Below are 18223 nucleotides of genomic sequence, written 5' to 3'. Positions count from 1 at the left end.
AATTTAAGCCTGCCAAAATAGGTTAATCTGTCTATTTTAAAAACAGTATTGTAAATTTATTTGTTCCAAAATGCTTCAAATATTGGTATTGAATAGATGAGTAAAATATTTGCAGCCAGTAGGACTCTTCCATGTGTTGAGTTCCAGCACAGCTTTAAAAATGCTTGACTGATTTGAATCTAAAAGCACTTCTGTGTACTCCTGAGGATATATTATACCAGTAGCAGCTTGCAAAAAGCCATCTTTTCATATTTATTAATACTATCTGTTTGAAGCATGGGAATTGCCTCTGGAATAACCAGTTAAGGTTTGTGAACCAAAAAAAAAAATTACTTCTGGAGACACAGTACTGGGTTTTGTAAATAAAGTTAAGTATAACTATGGATTTTTTTTTCCCATTTTATGCACTTAATGCCAGCCTAAGTGGAATTTTATGTGATTAATAATGAATAGTGCTTCATATGGGATCTTCTCTGAAATTGTGGTTTGTCAGCCTATTGCAAGTTTCATACAAGGTTCTGCTAATTCCAGTTTAGGTAGAAGCAATCTTTAGAATGCACCAATATAAAAACAGACTTCCTGCAGTCAAGCTTTTGTTCCCCTTTCCAGAATAATTTTGCTGTGACTGTAATGTGAAATTCTCTCCCAATAGCAAACTTAGCTAAAAGAAAAAGATAATAGCCTGCTCAGCATAAATGGCACAAAATGAAAATTTTGTTTGACAGTAAAATCATTTACACTGGTTACACTACAGATATGATTCAAGCGCAGGAAATTCAGTAAGAGGGTGTCACTTCTTTATGGACTTCATGTTAATACTTTTTTATTGCTGAAAGGAGATGCCATCATTTATTATTCCAGAAACCTTACTTGTAAGTATAAACAGATTAAAACAAATTAGGCCAAAGGTTCCTATTTTGTTTGCCATGGGGAACATTTGTCATACTGCCTTACAGGACTAATGGAAGGTGATGCAATTAAAAGATAACTTGCAGATATTTTATAAGCAAATGCAGAAAATTTAGAAGAAAAATGTTTAAATTTATTTTGCTAATACTACTATTTATTATAATTAGATATTGTAGAGGACATAGTTGGGCTTCTGTTTGTCAGCTTAGAAATATTCAGGCACTTTGGCTGCTGCATCTAGTAGTGCTGCATAAAGCATTAAATTTCTTTCTAGGAGTTGAGTTAAAGTTATGAGATACGGATTTTCACTTGCTAAGGGAATAGCTTTAGATTTTTAGAAATAAATTGGTAAAATAGATCTGAATTAAGTCAGCAGTTATTTTTTCACTGAACTGCCAAATGTAAGGAACAATTGTTCTTTGCAGTGTTCTTTAAGTAATATTTAATGACCAATTACTGGTTGTCTACTGATAAGACATGTTATGATTATTTCCAAAACTATACTTAAGGACATCTCAATACCTTTAGTTAATCCTTATTTTAATTATTCTCCTTCAGCAACCGGTTTGGCAGAGAATGTTGTTGGTCCAATCATTGGTGAAAGCTTCTGTAGAAGTAATCACTGAAAGCAGTAATAAATAATAATTGAAGACAACAATATAATTAATAAATGCTTTTTTACACCACCAAATGAAACAAAAGTAGATTTTGCTGAAGCTTCAATTTTTTCCCCTATTCCTTCAGCAAAAGTAGATAAAATATATGTTTATATTTTTTATATTTATATCTATATATCTTTTTATATATATTTATATATTTTATATTAATGCAGCACACTGAAGTAGTACTGAGTATTGCTTCAATGTTGTGTTCTTGTTTCAAAACCATTAAGAATTATGAATCTAATGTTGATGCCAAAATGATAGGCATGAAAATGTTACAAAAAATTACTTTGCACTTCCTTTACAGACTGTATATATGTAATAAAGTATACAAATTGTTCTAAATATATATGTACAATTTTCATTCACAGATAATTCGAAAAGTAGATAAACAAACGGCATTACTGGATGCAGATGATCCGGTATCACAGCTCCATAAATGTGCATTTTACCTTAAAGACACTGAGAGAATGTATTTGTGCCTTTCCCAGGAGAGAATAATCCAATTTCAAGTAAGTTGTTGAAAACTGTTTAATAGGTAAAAAGTGTAGTTACGAAGTTTTCCCAAATATCCCCAAAATATGTATGAATGCCATTTTTGCAGTAGGTTTTGAAAAGAGAGGATGGAAAGGAATAAGCTATTGTCTGTGCCTTTCCAAATCTGTTCTTTCCTCATAATCTTCTTCTATGTTTGTCTGGAAAATGAATTCTGGTTTCTCCAATGGAGGAAAAGGAAATACTCTAGAAACTTGTGCATGTGATCATGATAGTGTGGTTAACATGTTTACATATGCCAGTGGAGCTGCACCACTTGTTTGTGTGTCCCTTTCTAGATAACAGCAAATAGGAAATGATACCGTTGGTAATAGTCTTGTTTCATGATGAACTCGGCTGAGCTGCCGTGTGTTGCTCTTGCCGAAGAGTGTAAACATAGACAGCTGTGGCAGTTGCCCACAGTTACTTGAAAAGCCACAGAAATTTGATTTGTCTCTAAAGAGTATAACTGTCTCAGGAATTTTTTTTTCTCCAGCAGGTGGAGAAAAACATGGGGTTTTAGTCTTTTGTTCGTTAGCATGCTTGTAGCACTTCCATGTGATAATTTGTACCAGACCAACAAGGACCCTGACATTGGCTCAGCTGGTCAGAGCATGGTGCTGAAAGCAACAAGGTGGTGGGGTTCAATCCCTGAACATGCTCAGTCTTTACTTGAGTTGGACTTGATGACCCTTTGTGGGTTACTTCCAACTCAGAATATTCTGTGACTCTGTGAAGACTTAAACCAAGTTCAGGACTACCTAAATATTGAAATTTTCTTTAAATATTTTGGGGGCAGCTCAGATAACAAAGGGTGTTGGGAGATAATGCTGTGCTTCAGGAAGATGGCCATTCTTGGGAAAGGTTCAGGACTTTGTTAGAATAGCTATACCTTCTTGGGTAAGAAAAGTAGAGGTAGGAAATTACAAGCTAACATTGAAGATGTCCCTTAATATAAGGAAAGGGACAGGAAAGCTTGGTGAAGAGGGACAGTTCAATTCTGTCCTCAGTTGGGACAATTGAAAGGAGATTATGAGAACCTTTGTTCCTATTTCAATAAACATATTCATGACTTGTGGATCAGAAGGGACTAGATCTGTTGTTTCTACCCACAGCATACAGCAGAAATACAAATCTGTCAAAATATATATATGTGTATATATATATATATATCTGTCAATATATATTCTTGTAAAAGAGAATGGACTGTCATTTAGAAGAGAAAGCTGTGCAATGTGAACTACAATAACTCAGGATCAGCCTGATATTTAATCATTCTTAGAGTACTGTATGGGAAGTGCTGAATTAAGAAACAATTCCTGCTTCTTTGACAGCTGCCTTAGTTCATCATCCTGGAATTGCCTGTGGGACTATCAGGATGTCCTACCACTTTTCAGTTTCAGCAACACCCATGGAGCCCAGTCTGATAAGAGCTCTGAACTTTCTACATGGGTAGGAGTTAGATAAAAGGACACTCCCTATCCTGAATTCTTTTAATGGAGTAGGTACCTGCTGCTTATACTTGTTAAATAAAATCTGGTAACTCTCACATCAGTCTGTTACCATGCTTTGGTAGGTGAAATCACAATGGAAGATAAACTCTTTCTGCCAGTGTCAGGAGAGAAATCCTGTTTTATCTGGGTTGTTTTGGGTTGTTTTGGATCAGAAGACAAAGACCAGGGAAACAGCATGTGTATACTGTTCCTATAATAGGAATCTAGACAAACTAGTCACTGTTGAAAAAAGAAAAAACAACCTGCCCAAAAAAGTCCCAAAATTACCAAAACAACAATAACAACAACAACTCCCCCAAATCCTGAAACTTTAAGACAACAAGTCTCTCTTGGGTGGATGGAAATAGCCCTATGTAGAGACCATAGAGGTTTAAAGCAAAGAGGCTGTAAAAAGTCTGCAGATACGCATGAACCTTGAAATTCAGTTGCTGAAGCACAGGCCAAATCTCTCTTTCAAGACATGCATATGTTCTGGAGCATGGAAAGGGGTTATAAATTGCACCTTACTGGATCAGTGCATAGTCCATGTCTGTGTCTAGTCTACCAGCAGCAGCAGGAGTTGGTGCTTAGAGGAATCAGGTGGATCTTGTGGTCCAGTGTGGTTGTACTCTGCCAGCATCCATGCTGCTTGTACGAAGTGTGAAAGGCTGCACTCCTGATTCTTATCTCTTAGTGTCAGTTTTTAGTTGTGTACGTTGGTTTCATTACCTCATATTGTTCCTTTTCTCCAGTAATCTGTGGCAGAAATTTCAAGAGGTGTCTTATTCACTGTGTGGTGTTTGCTGTATTTGTTGTGAATCATGTAACAATTTCTGAGAGTGATTCGTACTTCGTTTTGTAGTATTCAGTGAGCAACAGTTCTGCAGTCAGTTAGCCATCAACATCTTAATTTCTTCTCTCCTAATTGGAAAAGCAGAGTCTTCTCCATTTTGTCTCATAAGTTCAGCACTCATTGACGATTTTAGTTGCCCTTTCTGTCCCTTCTCTTGTTTTTTCTGCACGGCTTTTTTCGATGGGGAGACCACAGCTGCACCCAATATTACAGAATTAGGTGAACAAGGGATTTACACTGGCAAAATAATACCAGGGAGCTTGTTCTCAACACTTGTTTCTGATGGTGTCCAACATTGTGTCATCAGTCACAGCTGCCACTGCACAACAAGGTGGTGGTCTCAGAAAACTGTCAGTGGCGGCCCTAGGTTCCCGAGTTGTAACTTCTATCTCCAGCTGAAGCAAGACAGTACATGAGTACTAAGCATGATGCTAAGGCATCAAATTCTGTGGGATTTGCCTTCCACATCGTGGACTTAGGAAATGTGAAAAAAATCAGTCAAGGATCTTTTTCAGGGTTGTTCATTTTTTCATATCCATGGTTTTATTTGTCATGATTCAAAGTACATCATTCCATGCCAACAATAATTGCAATCAGCCTATAAGAAAGGTGTCATGCTTCAAAATAGTATACAACAGTTCCTATAGGATGGCTGCTCTTTTGAAGCTGGGCTAGTAATTCAGAAGCTGAATATGTTTCTGATGGAAGTTTCATTTAGACATGTTGAGTTTGTAGTTACTATCCATGTCACACGCTTCCTTTGCCAGCTGTTTTCAGTGCTTTCTACATGACTGTACCAGAATGAAGAGTCCACATGAAAATGCAGCTTTTTTTTATCATCTCATATGGACAATTCATGCTAATTGAAGTTTATCCGCCACTTTGAAGAGTGAAGGTCATGGTTACATAGCAATATATCCTTAAAGCTTAATGGAGGGAAAGATAATCTAGCTATTAGAATTTTTTTGTCCCATGTTTTTCTGTGTTTAACCTATATGCAATTTTCTTTCAGGTTGCTAGGTGGTGAAATTGTTCAGAGAGGCTTCTGTTGCCATAAAAAATATTTATCTGCATGTTTATCTATTTATCTAATCTATCTATCTATCTATCCTAATTTAGTAGTATTTAGAGGGAGATACTAGATGACCTTTAAGGTCCCTTCAAATGTAAGCCATTCTGATTCAATTATTCTAATTTGTAAGGCTGTCAGTTCAGCTTCTCTTCTGTGTTTTTGCACAGACACTGAAATAAAAACTTGTGTTTTCTATCATTTTGTGGAGGGTGAAGAATGCTAAAAAGAAAAAAAATATTGAGCAGATAAAAATCATAACTAATAAAAACTATTCCAGTTCAGTCGGTAGCTATTTCAGTCATTTTGCCTTATTAAAAGATCTATTCTAAAGCAGCTACTTCTAGTTGCTGTAGTTTTTTATTAATGTCTATTGAATAACATTAAAACTTTGAAAGTTGAACTAAAATAAAACTCATACGGTTGGAAAGGTGACAGTGTTCTAGGTGAGAGTCATGGTGCTCTCACAAATACTAGTTTTCTGAGTAGTTTTTGTGAAATGTGAAGAGTGTTTCTGTAGGTCATACTTTAGAGAAAAACATAAGGAAACATGTTTTTGAAATAACAGGTGTTATTACTGGCTGAGTTGGTTTTTAGGTCTGTGGCTTGACAAACATGTCTACAGATCAGATTTTAAACTTTTCTTTCTCTCTAAGGCCACTCCATGCCCAAAAGAACCAAATAAAGAAATGATTAATGATGGAGCTTCTTGGACAATCATTAGCACAGACAAAGCAGAATACACATTTTATGAGGGGATGGGTCCAGTCCATGCTCCAGTGACACCCGTGCCTGTTGTAGAAAGTCTACAAGTAAGTTGGTAGTTTGTTTTAATAAACTGTTTTATATGAAATTATTTTTGTTATACTCATGTAGCTTTCATGAAGTCCTTACCTCATTTAACCTTCACCTTGTGAAATACTGTAGGAAAACAGTCTTAATAGCTTTATAAATAATAAAATTACTTTGTTGTAATAAATTTTCTTTTTTTACATTTTAAAATAAATTAGTCTATCCATCATAGAAATAATACTAATATTGTTGTTGTATACAATTAGAATTTTATTTCTGAAAGTACCATGGCAGTGATATCCCTAGGACTGGTGTTTGATTATTTAGAAATTGTTGTTGACTCTTGCCAATTATAGATCAAAGAGAGCCCTACTAAAAAAAAAACCCAGTATTTGGCAGAGGAAAAACTTAAAGCTCCTCTAACACCGTCACTGAAAGATTTTGTTCTCTGTTTTCAAAGCCTTGTTGACATCTATTCTAAGTGGCCATTTTCAAAACTTGGAAATTCATTCATAGTATCAAATTATTGGCAATATCCTTTAGATGTGTTACTTCTTTATACTTCAGTTGTGTCTATTGTGTTTGTGTTTTGGTTTTGTCCAGCTGATAAAAACAGCACTGTTTAATGTTCTTGTCTGCATGTGAAGGTTTTGTTTGTCACTTTTTTGGTCAGTGGGGTTTCTTGTTTTGTTTTTTTACGAGGGGTGAGTGTTTATTCTTAATAATATATATTTGGGGGGATTTTCTTTTCCTATTTGCTCCATTTCCAGTTGAATGGTGGTGGGGATGTAGCAATGTTGGAACTCACAGGACAGAACTTCACTCCAAATTTACGTGTCTGGTTTGGGGATGTGGAAGCTGAAACCATGTACAGGTACAGTATTTTCTATTATTTTAATGGTGGTTTTGTTTTACTGGGTGCTTTGAAGAGTGTATCCCTATGTACACACCCAAGTGTACACTTTGCTGTGCTGCAGAAGGGGGTCTAGGAGTGCTGGTTGCTAGAGGCTCAGGATGAGTTAGCAATGCACTCTGGCAGCATGGAGGCCAAACTGCCTGCAGCTGGTCAAAAGATGTGTCTAATCCCACTGCAGACAGCATTGGTGCAGCTTCACCCTGAGCACTGCATGCAGTTCTGGGCTCCCCAGTTTAAGAAGGCTGTTCTGGTACTGGAACATGTCCAGAGAAGGGCAGCAAAGATGGTGAAGGGCTGGAAAGCCCCTATGAGTTGCAGCTGAGGACTTTGGGCTTGTCTGGTTAAGAGAAAAGTAGGCTGAGAGGTGATCTCATTGCTCTCTGCAGCTTCCTGAGCAGGGGAAGTAGACAGGGAGGTGCTGAGCTCTGCTTCCTGCTATCATGTGCCAGGACACATGGGAATGGTTCAAAGCTGCACCATGGAAGATTTGGACCGGACATTGGGCAATATTTCTTTACTGAGAAGGTGGTCAGACACTAGAATGGGCTTCCTAGAAGGGTTGTAGGTGCCCCAAACCTCTCCGTGTTTAACTAAATAAAGAGTATTGGACCTTAATAATAGGATAGTAACTCTTAGTTAGCCCTGACGTGGTCAGTGTGTGCACTTAGTTGAATGTTGTAGGTCCCTTCCAACAGAACTGTTCTTTTCTATTGAATTCTTTCCATTTAAGTATGTTGTACTCAGTTGACTCTCCTGTTTTCCAGATGTGCAGAGAGCATGCTTTGTGTTGTTCCAGACATTTCTGCATTTCGAGAGGGTTGGAGGTGGGTCCGACAGCCAGTCCAGGTTCCAGTAACTTTGGTCCGTAACGATGGCATAATTTACTCCACCAGCCTTACCTTTACATACACACCGGAACCAGGGCCACGGCCACACTGCAGTGCTGCTGGAGCAATCCTCAGAGCCAACTCGAGCCTCATGGCTTCCAGTGAAACAAATACAAACAGTGAGGGAAGTTACACAAGTGTCAGCACAAACCCCACCAATGTCACATCATCTACAGCAACTGTAGTTTCCTAACTACTGTTGTTTGTCTGGACTTAAACTGACTTTTCGTGCTACATTCAAGAGAACTGAACAATTTTTGTGGTTTCATGGGAAAACACTTTTCCATTTTAGGTGATATGATTTGAACCTTGTTACCTGCAAGTGCTGATCTTAAAAACAGAAGCCACAATAAAAAAAAAGAAAAAACCAACATCCGAAACATAAGAACTTTATTGAAAATCTATTTTTCAGCTGTGTTTTTTTAAGTGGGCAAGAAACAAAAATGTGGCTGGGATACATGTTGAGCAAACTAGAAAACATGAACACAACATAGTTTTTATGGACCAAGGAACTTGTATAAGCTTTAGTATAAAAGGTACATTTTCACCATACCTTTTTTGTATCACAACATATAGTACACTTTTGTTACCAAATAGTTTATATTTTTTTTTTCCTCTGAGCTTTTGCTCTGAAGTATATTCAGGTTCCAAGCCTGACCATGCTTGTATAATCTAATTACCATACTCTTCCAGTTTTAAAAAAAAAAATATATATTTTTGGTCTGTGGCTGGAACTGTTCCTTTTTTTAAACTGAAGTCTTGTGACTTTTTATGAACTGAAATTGTTTTTATTTCAGCAAGTAGAACCTTGTAAAGGCCAGCATATTTTTTTTAAGATTATATGAAGTCTGTGCAAAAGCTTTAAAAAATGCCTCTGCCTTGCCTGCAATACATGCAATGTATGTTAACTTTAGTGCTCTGTTTTCAGTCATTGTTAATAGTTATTTCTGTTTTTCTTTTTTAAATATGTATTTATAGTGATAATTCATGAGGTTCTAACATGACATGAGTTTTTTTCCTAAAAGTGGCATCTCAAGCAGTCATATTAATGATTGTTCGTGTCACAGGCATATGTTGGTGTTTTTGAAGGGTTGTTACTGGGTTACTCCCCCTCTTCCTTGCTCAGTCATATTACATCTGAAAATGTTCCAGGATCTGTTCAGGTTTTTCTAATCTTGTACATAATTTGTATTAAGTGTAAGTTAAATGTTTTATTTCAAAAGTGGAATGTTCCCAATAACTTAATTTGGCAGCATGTCTTCTGTCTTGTTGGCATGTAACTAAAGTACCATGAGAAGTATGTGCTACAAATGGGATTGGTAGGTGATGCCCTTCATTACTTGAGAATCACAACAAGCATGTTTTTCATCATCCTGTTCAGTAAATTAGGCCAGATTTGTGTAACACTTGTATTGAGAACGTGCTTTCATTGTGAAGTGATCATGCAGTAATAACTAGAAGTAAATTTTATTACTTAGAAATGGGCAAATAGGAAATCATAAAAGCACTATGAAGATGTCAGCTCCTCCCATCCTTGTTTCCTGTGGGTTTCCCTTTCTCTGCCAACAGCTTGTGCATCATTCAAGTCTTCTCTCCAGCATAAATTTAAGGCTCATTTGCACTTTGACTTTGTTGGTTGTTGCATTTGTTTTTCATTTTGACTTTACCATGTTTTCTCCCTCCTTGTAGACCTGCCTGCTTCATTTGTATTTGAAAGTATACCCCAGTAGTTCATTTGTAGTCACAGAGCTAGGCATAGACTTGTAGGGCAAGTTCTGACAGTGTGATCTTCTTCTTTAAAAGCCAAAATTTCATGGTGTGTTCAGCCTTTTCCCTACCCTGAAGCAAGTCACAACTGCTGTGTAATTGTGAACCTGTGGTTTCCTGCAGTGCATTGCTTACAAGCTTACCTGTTGACCATTTTCATAGGGTTTTTATTTCTGACCACTTATTCCAGTTTCAACACCCACCACCATTTTAAAGCATCGTCTCTGCAACATATTTGTGTACTCTGACGCTCCATTCTACTTGTTTGCTTTAGTGTTCCGTTGTATGTGTGAAAACAGTGTGTTTAAAGGAAGAAATTGGTTATAAAGCATATTTAGCAAGTAGTAAAATCAGTGCCACTATCATCCTGAAATGTGCTTGTATTCTACCACAGGCCTTCATACCCGTTATTCTGTATTACAAAATGTGTTCCCGTGACGTAGTCGCAATGCTGGTTCCTAGCACTAGTGAATGCTGCCTCACCTCATCTCCATTTCAGTGACCAAGGGCAGGATTCATTGTGGCCTTATCTCTGTTTTAAACTGTTTACTGGCATTTACTTGCAAATCTGTTTACCTTTGTATGTGCTGTAAATTTTTGGTTTATTGTGTTGTGGCAGGAATCGTTTCACAGTGTTTTTGTTAAAAGCACATAAATATCTTACAGTACAGTACAGCTTAGTTCAAGAGCCACAGATTTTCATCACTAATTAGACTGAGATTTAAAATAAGCAAGATTCATATATCAGATTTAGAGGGTATTCAAGAAACCATGATGGGCAAACCATAACAAGCCTTTTAACCTTCAAAGACTATTTAAAATAGCTTTTCAGAACTTGACACATGCTTTTATACTCATTATTTTAAATTTTTTACATATAAATGCAATACTTTTTATATTCATTTTCTTTATGTGCAGTAATTTTGCCCGATAGTTATACTATCCCTTGACTTGTAAAGATTTAGCCTAATACCCGCTGTTCTAACACTACAGCAAAGTGGGTGAAAAAAGAGCATATTTTGCTTACAAGACCATTTTAAACCACATTTTTTCATTTGGCTTGTGGCTCTCTTGTTGCCAGTAGTTATTCTGTAGTACAGAAATGGTCTTCCAGGTCCTTACTGTTGTTAATACGTCCAGTTGTTCAGATATATTATCTTCCTGAACCTTTTTCTGTGGGGTGATATTGTTACATATATTGGCCTTGTGAGCTGTTCTCAATTTTCATTATATTAACAATATCTCAAGATTTTGATAAAACTACTTATAGAATGTTTCAGTATGAAACTTATTACTGTTCAAGTCTAGCTGTTAAGTCTGCTGTTAATTCTGTATACATAGAAATTGAGTCTGTGTTCAGAATGTTGTTATAGTTCCAACTATAGGAAGAAGAAGCAAAGTGAGTGCTCTAATTTAGCTATGCCTTTTCTTGTTTTCTGTTGTTTGGAACTGTGTTTCAGAATTCAACACTAGCGTAGTCTTTAATAATCTGCTGCTGATGTTTTTCCTAATTATTTGCCCTGAGGGCATCCCACACCTGTGTTAATAGTGGTATTCTGTACTTGTTTTCATTGCACAGACTTAAAAAATCAGAATGGTTACCTGAAAAGACATTAACTCAAGACATAAATTGGTGAATTCCCCATATAGAAAATATTCATGCCTAGTGAATCAAATTATCTATTGGAAGTAAGCTACCCACTTGTGGATTAAATGACTCCATAGAGATGTCCATCTTGAAACTAAGATGCTCTTCAATTATTAACCATATTATTTGCTTTCTTTCAAAAGCAGCTGTGTTTATGAGTACTGAACAAATGTGTATACTTTCCTGTGCCAGACTTTTGACTTTGTTTTCAAGCACTGTACTGTGGGATTGAGTGGCAGCTTTGTTAGAAAAAGAAGTATATTAGGGTTTCTACTTAACCCTTTTAGGACTGAACAATTTCTTCCCTTTAGAAGCTGTAAAATAAATGAGCAGTTCTAACTTCGTAACCATTCTGTCTGTGTTCAGCACTGCATTTGCCCCATCTGGAGGTGCTATGCTAATGTCATTTTTTAAAATCCTGTAGCATGTGTATACATTCAGTCTTAAAAGGGTTATTTTTACAAACTGTGCACCTGTAAAGTTTCTTAGCAATAAAGGTAGAAAAATGAGCAAGTTTTTACCATAATTTTGTAGAATTAATTGCTCAGTTCCATATTTCATCAAGAAAACCCCTGCAATATGGGCAGTTTTGAGGATTAAATAAAAGTGAAATGTAAACCACATAAAAGTGTTCTTGTCAAGTGTACTCTGTGTGTGTATGTGCATAAACTACCGGGTTTCATTTTTTTCTACGAGGCTAAAGATAAAATGTCATGTTACTGTTGCTGTGACAAACGTAATTGAACATCTGTATGGTGATACAAAAGTACTTACAGTTCGAACAGGTGTTGAAATTTGCCACATTTTGTTGGTTTTTTTCAATGTCAACATTGGTCAACCAAGGAATATGGGTTTGTTTTTTGTTTGTTTCATTTGTTTTGGGTTTTTTTTCCCCCCCAAGTGAACAGTGAGTTCATCTATGGAACCAGAGCAACACAAAAGAAGACCAACACTGGGAGTGAAAAATCATCAGTACTTGTGAGGCTGTGCGCACTGGACTCCACTTAAATGGGATATGGAATGTCCACCCAAAAATATAAATTGGTTTCATTTTTGCTTGTATTATTGCTGAAGTTAGATAAGAAACTGTTTTTTAATAATTTGTAAAAAAAAAAAAGTTTCACTTTTTTATATAATTTATTAAATAAGAAAAAATGAACTGTGTTTAATTGTTTAACTTTAGCAACTTCATTTTTGCAACTAGTGCACCTGACTCCTTTTAATCTTATTCATAGTTGCAGAATGTCTGACATTTCATTCAGTTGGTTGATAACTAGAGCCAGAAACTCAGCAAATTAGCTTATTTCTGGTTTTGACAGGGCTTTAAGGAACAGCTAGAAATTATTCACTCTCAATTTGTAAGCACAGGTGACACAACATTCATTTCAATAAAGTTTTTGAGATGGGAAGTGGACATGGCAGAGAGAGAATATAGAATAGCAGAAGCCTGCCAGTACTAACTAATGTTGTATTCAGCTGATTAAAGAACTATAAGTTTACCTGTAAGACTGTGAAGGAGCTTAAAGTGGTTCCTAAGTAGGGGAGGCGAGAACAACAACAAAAAAATCATGGGCTTTATAGAAGGATTACAGATTTTTTTAACTGGAACATCTGCAAGGTGTTTGCCATTAAGACACATAAAATAGTCAGAAACTCAACAATTGTAGAACTTCGTTTTTTGAAACAGGGGCAGTATGGATATTATTTCTCCAAACTATTTCCAAGACGTTTCAGTCATTTTCTGAAATAATAAACTCATTCTTTTGGAATAGAGTAGAAATCTGATTTGAGGTTTCTGCAAAGAGAATGGTCACTTGGTAAACTTTAGTTTTGGTGTTATTGGAAGAAACTGCCAGAGTTGGTGCTGGTCTTAGATGAAGAACTATGGATAGAAAAAAACATCTCTTCAGCTAATCCTTGGCAATTACCTATATAGGTAGTCTCAATAATAAATCCTAGTAGGATCCAGAGAAAGAAGATTAAAAGGAGAGTGATGTGAAATAACTGGACTAGAGGAAAGGATGCATTTAGTGTTTACATCTCATATGTTCCATTTCAGAGCTGCTGAACTCGGTCAAGTAGTTGGCCTTTCACAGTGCCCTGTTCAGATTGCAATTGCATGCTCCTAGCAGGGTAGAAAAAAATGTGCTAAGTTAGTGTCTCTGTAAAGGATATTTATTTCTGATATCCAGTAGCACAAGCTTAATGTTAGATCAAAAGCATGAGGAGTTACAGCCCGCATTACTTCAAAATGCTTCTGTATTGAATATAGACATTAATGATGTATGTTGAAGTGAGAGAAGCTGAGAAAGTCTTGATTCTTTGTAGAAGCAAACTTGCAAGTTAACTACTGTCTGATGACATCTTTCAGGTTCTGCATCTCCTTCAAATATGGAAAGGGATAGTTAAAAGTTGGATATTTTCTGTTCTGTGTGCTATTGCCTTTGTATTCTAGTCTCAGTTCCCTTATTTTTCATGTGTACTTTTCCAGATCCTTAATTATGTTTCAGTTTTTGTCAGAATGTGTAAATTTTGCTGCATAATTTAGGAGAGGAGTTGGTTTTAAGTAAGGTGAACTCCCAGCTTTTGAGACTACACGCTGCCATGTCTTGGTGCTGTTTCTACTGCTGGACTGTGGGGTGGAGCAAAACAAATGTTTCTGTTTTTTAGGCTTCTTGCAGATACATGGAGCAGAAGGTTCTACAGACATGGCCCTAAAGATCTACGGGTTTTCAGTTGGGGGGGGCCACAATTCACAGCCATGTAAAGTTGTAAATCCTTTGAATTTAGAAACCCTTTGCTTTTTAATTATATTTTGTGTCATGTTTCCCCCTCATCTATGTTGATTTAAACCTTCAGTCTTCTCTGTTCTATTTGCTGCTATGTTCACTGGGAAACGTTGGTTCTTTCCACATCCGTGAATCCCAGTGGGTGTGTTCACAGGCAAGATGGGGCCTTGTGCTATTGCAGCTACTTCTGTGCCCTACCTTCATCTCTTCTTTGTGCTTTAGCTTCTCCAGAGTGACTTGACTTTGAAGCCTTTGGTGTTTACAACTAATAGCAACTGCATTCAGCTGTTCATTGCTATACCAGTACATTGCAGCATTCAAACAGATTGCCATCTATTTGCCATCCTTTAGAGAAGGAAGGATTTTGATACAGAAGCCACAGCCTTGCAGACCATACTATCAGAGTCCTTCCAAGAGCTTCATAGCTTGGAGAATAGCTTCAACACTTACATAAAAGATAGAAGAACTGATCTATACGTACTATGTTTTCTGTCTTGAAATTGTGTTTTAATAGCCAGCTGCTGACAAACAAACTTAGTTCTTAAAATCTCCAGATGAGTTATGGGGACTTTTTTTTTTTAATGAGATAGTGTGTTCTAGCATTTCTTCTTGATTTTGATAATTATAATAAAATTGTACATAATCTGCTGCACAAAACATGCTTATGCAGATAAATAAGTATTTATAGTTAGCTCTGAATTAAACTCTACATGGCGTTCATAAACATGCTGGGTTTTCTGTTAGATGAGCTTCAAATTCCATTTTAGTTCTTTTACTGCCGACAGCTTTTCTTTGTGGAAATTGGAAAAGGCAGTAGTGGATTCATAGTTACTGAATTTGCTGCCTTAAAAAATGTAATTGGAAATTATCAAAAAATGTGAGAGACTTGGATTTTAGCATGAAAGAAATCATTAGTTTAGGAAGTAGGATATCTGATTATTAGTGTCCTCATCTTAGTCCTAAGGCAAAGTGTTTCTATGCTTTGCCTTTGAAAGAAAGAATTTTAAATTTCTCGCACTGTTTAGCTCTGTGCAATTCCTTTTTTGCCAGTTTCAGAAAACAAACACTTCAGTGTACAGAGAGAGCCGTTGCATCTTGATGTCAGTGCAGTTTCTAACACAGCCCCTGCTGCTTTTAGGAGAGGAAGTGAGTGGTCCTTTTGTTCCTTTATCCTTGCTCTGCTTTCATAGGAGCTGCAGCCTGGTCATTTCCAGCATTGTGGTGAGGTGTACTTGCTAAGTGGCACAGGCTGGCAGTCTGCAGGAATACAAAGCAGGATGCCTTATGAAACCCATAAAAAGAAAAGGTGTTAAATCTTGTATTGCCCAAATAGACAGCTAACACAACATGCTCAACAAAGGCAGACTTTGGTTTATTTTTGTTCCACATGAAAATGTCTCATGGCTGTGCTGTAGAGATTACTTACCAGTTATGACAAATTTCAGAAGAGAGATCCAAGAAAATTAAACTATTCTTGAAGGATCTGTTGTGGATTAATCTTTGTTTGGGCTTGTGCATCTGCCTTAACAGTCCTGCTGCTACTCCATACTTTTTACACCATTCCAGGGCTTAAGGAGCTGTCTGGGTTTTGGACTGTGCTTGATGTAGTAACCTCGGGCATGAGACTGATGTTAAGTCCTCATTCAGAAAGCTTTGGACTTCTAAGTCAATTTTTTGGTGAACAGTTTTACCTTGGAGATTTAATAGACATGCAAATGAAACTGTGGTCTGAAGAAAATGGTTTATTCTTCATTTAATTTAGAAATAATGTTGACAAGGAGAATTCCTTATTTTGGGACGATAAATGCAATTGGTGAGTGTTTAGACTTTCAAATACAACTCTACTTTTGACCAAGTGGTTCATTCTTCAGGTTAACAATAATTTTATGCTATTTATTCAAAGAAAAAAAACCCTAATCTGGTTTTTATTGTTGTTCTATATTTCTGCCTTTAGATACCTTGGCTCTTGAGCTGTCACGAGCCAAGTGTGTTCCATCCTAAAACTTATGATCTGGGTTTCTTTATATCCTGGACATCTTCCAGATCTAGAGCCTGAAATAATAAATTTTTATAAAATTCTCTTTTTGCAAAACTTTTTACTGTCAGCTTACAGGTAAACTTGTAGAAAATAGATACTGGCCAAGATAATGTGTTTACCAAGATAAATGTGTTAAATTAGAAAACAAAGAATTTCTTCTCCTCTCACTGGATTTTAAGATGGCGAAACAATAAACGAAGCTTACTACCTACATGGGGTTGTCTTCACATCAAGGAGAAAACTGAAATATGTCATGCAGTCATAGCTTTTAAAAATGATGTGAAGATCTCTGTTTGCAGCACGTTTTTTCAGGCACCTGGAGGGATACAGGTGTGAAATATGGTAGAGTTTTGGATTCATCCGCTGGAATCTGAAAAAGCTCTATTGATCAGTTGCCCATTATACCCATTTATATTATAATCTAACTTATTTCTCTCACCTATACTTGCATTTGCTTGTTTTAACAAATTCTTTGCAGCTGGTAATATTAGAGTGGACACTAAAAATGTTGATATTTACCTTGTTTTTCAATTTATTCAGTATATGTGACTAAAACTTTCCAATTGTATAGACATATATATGAGAGAGAGAGATTGAGTCATATAGGACAAGAGGATGGGCTGTTAAAAAAACACACATGAAACCCCTCTGTTGTGTACCTGATGTAGCCTTGATGGCCAGAACTTAGGAATCATTTTGTTCTAAAACCTGGTGATGTAAAATGGGGAAAATTAAGCAACAGATTAATGGTAATTGCAATTAAATGTACTGCTGGACTGTACTGGAACTGAGTTAAAAATTTTTACCCTCTAGCGATTCATTTGCCTTGGTAAACTGTCAAGGACTGAGATACAAAATATCAAATCATATACAAGATATCTACTAAAAAAACTGAGGCATGTGCCCCATCCAAGTTGAAATCACCTTGAATTCACATAATCTTAACCAATTTGATGTGTTTTGCCAGGGTTAGAGGGAGCAAGTCTAAAAATAAAAAAGGGGGAAAAGGGTAAAGAAGAAGTGTGGCCAAGATACTTACCTTGGATGCAAAGCTGGGGTGCATGTCACTGAAATAATATTTCTCTAGAGATTTATGTTTTCCTTGTTTTTTCAATAAAGAATAGTTCATATGCATTGATAAAGCATCAGAGCAGAGAGGCTGTAAAATCTGTCATCCATCTTAACCATTTAGTAAGTCCATCTTGTCTGGAATTCATTAAACTGAGGTTTAAATCCCTTTTCTGAGGCAGAAAGAACTAAAATCTGATTCTCTCTCACCTTAAATCAGAATTTCTCTCTTGGGTAATAATAGCTTTCTTCCTGCTAAAAAATTATTAACTCCACCTGGCTTATCTCCATCAAAAAATTTCTATTGGGTAGTTTAATTGGAGAGCTCCTGAAGAACTCTCTCTTCACCTAATTTCCCAGCTGAGAGTTGAACTGTAAAGTTCTTCAAGGAATGAATTATATTCCTGAGATGGAGCAATGTGAATTATTTGGTGTGCACAAATGAAAAGTCGTATTAACTGAGGACTCTGAAGAACCATTTCCTTTAGCACTTTCAGGTCCTCAGGAAGGATCTAGACGTGGCAGACCTCAGGCAAAAATGCAAGGGATAAAAATGTATTTGTATATAAGGGAAAGTGGGGATTACTGGATTTCAAGCTGTAGCTGCTGCCTGGAGAACCCCTGCTGTAGCAGTTGGATGAGGAGTATGCCAGTGGTGTGCTGGGTTTCTACTTGGTAAGGCACCTAAGTCAGTCATTCTGGCAATCAGCTGAGCTTTTGGATGGAGAGATGGAGGAATCTCAGCTTGGAGACAGAGCTTAAAGTTCATTAGAAAAGTGACAGAGCTGTTTCCTTGTA

General features: G+C 36.6%; 1 protein-coding gene across 5 annotated transcripts in view; it reads left to right on the top strand.

Moving 5' to 3' along the window:
• Positions 1 to 12671, top strand: part of RBPJ (recombination signal binding protein for immunoglobulin kappa J region) — a 60007-nt gene extending 47336 nt beyond the window's left edge. For all 5 annotated transcript variants that reach the window (XM_058839064.1, XM_058839067.1, XM_058839063.1 and 2 more), the window contains exons 8-11: positions 1943 to 2083; positions 6177 to 6332; positions 7083 to 7186; positions 7993 to 12671. In XM_058839064.1, the coding sequence (XP_058695047.1) occupies positions 1943 to 2083; positions 6177 to 6332; positions 7083 to 7186; positions 7993 to 8308 (717 nt within the window). In that variant the 3' untranslated portion in view covers positions 8309 to 12671. The remainder of the gene's footprint in view (positions 1 to 1942; positions 2084 to 6176; positions 6333 to 7082; positions 7187 to 7992) is intronic.
• Positions 12672 to 18223: the final 5552 nt, after the last annotated feature.

The sequence above is a fragment of the Poecile atricapillus genome, chromosome 4, assembly GCF_030490865.1.
Source record: "Poecile atricapillus isolate bPoeAtr1 chromosome 4, bPoeAtr1.hap1, whole genome shotgun sequence".
NCBI lineage: Eukaryota > Metazoa > Chordata > Aves > Passeriformes > Paridae > Poecile > Poecile atricapillus.
Note: the sequence above shows the minus strand (reverse complement) of the source record. Positions and strands in the feature narration are given on the sequence as shown.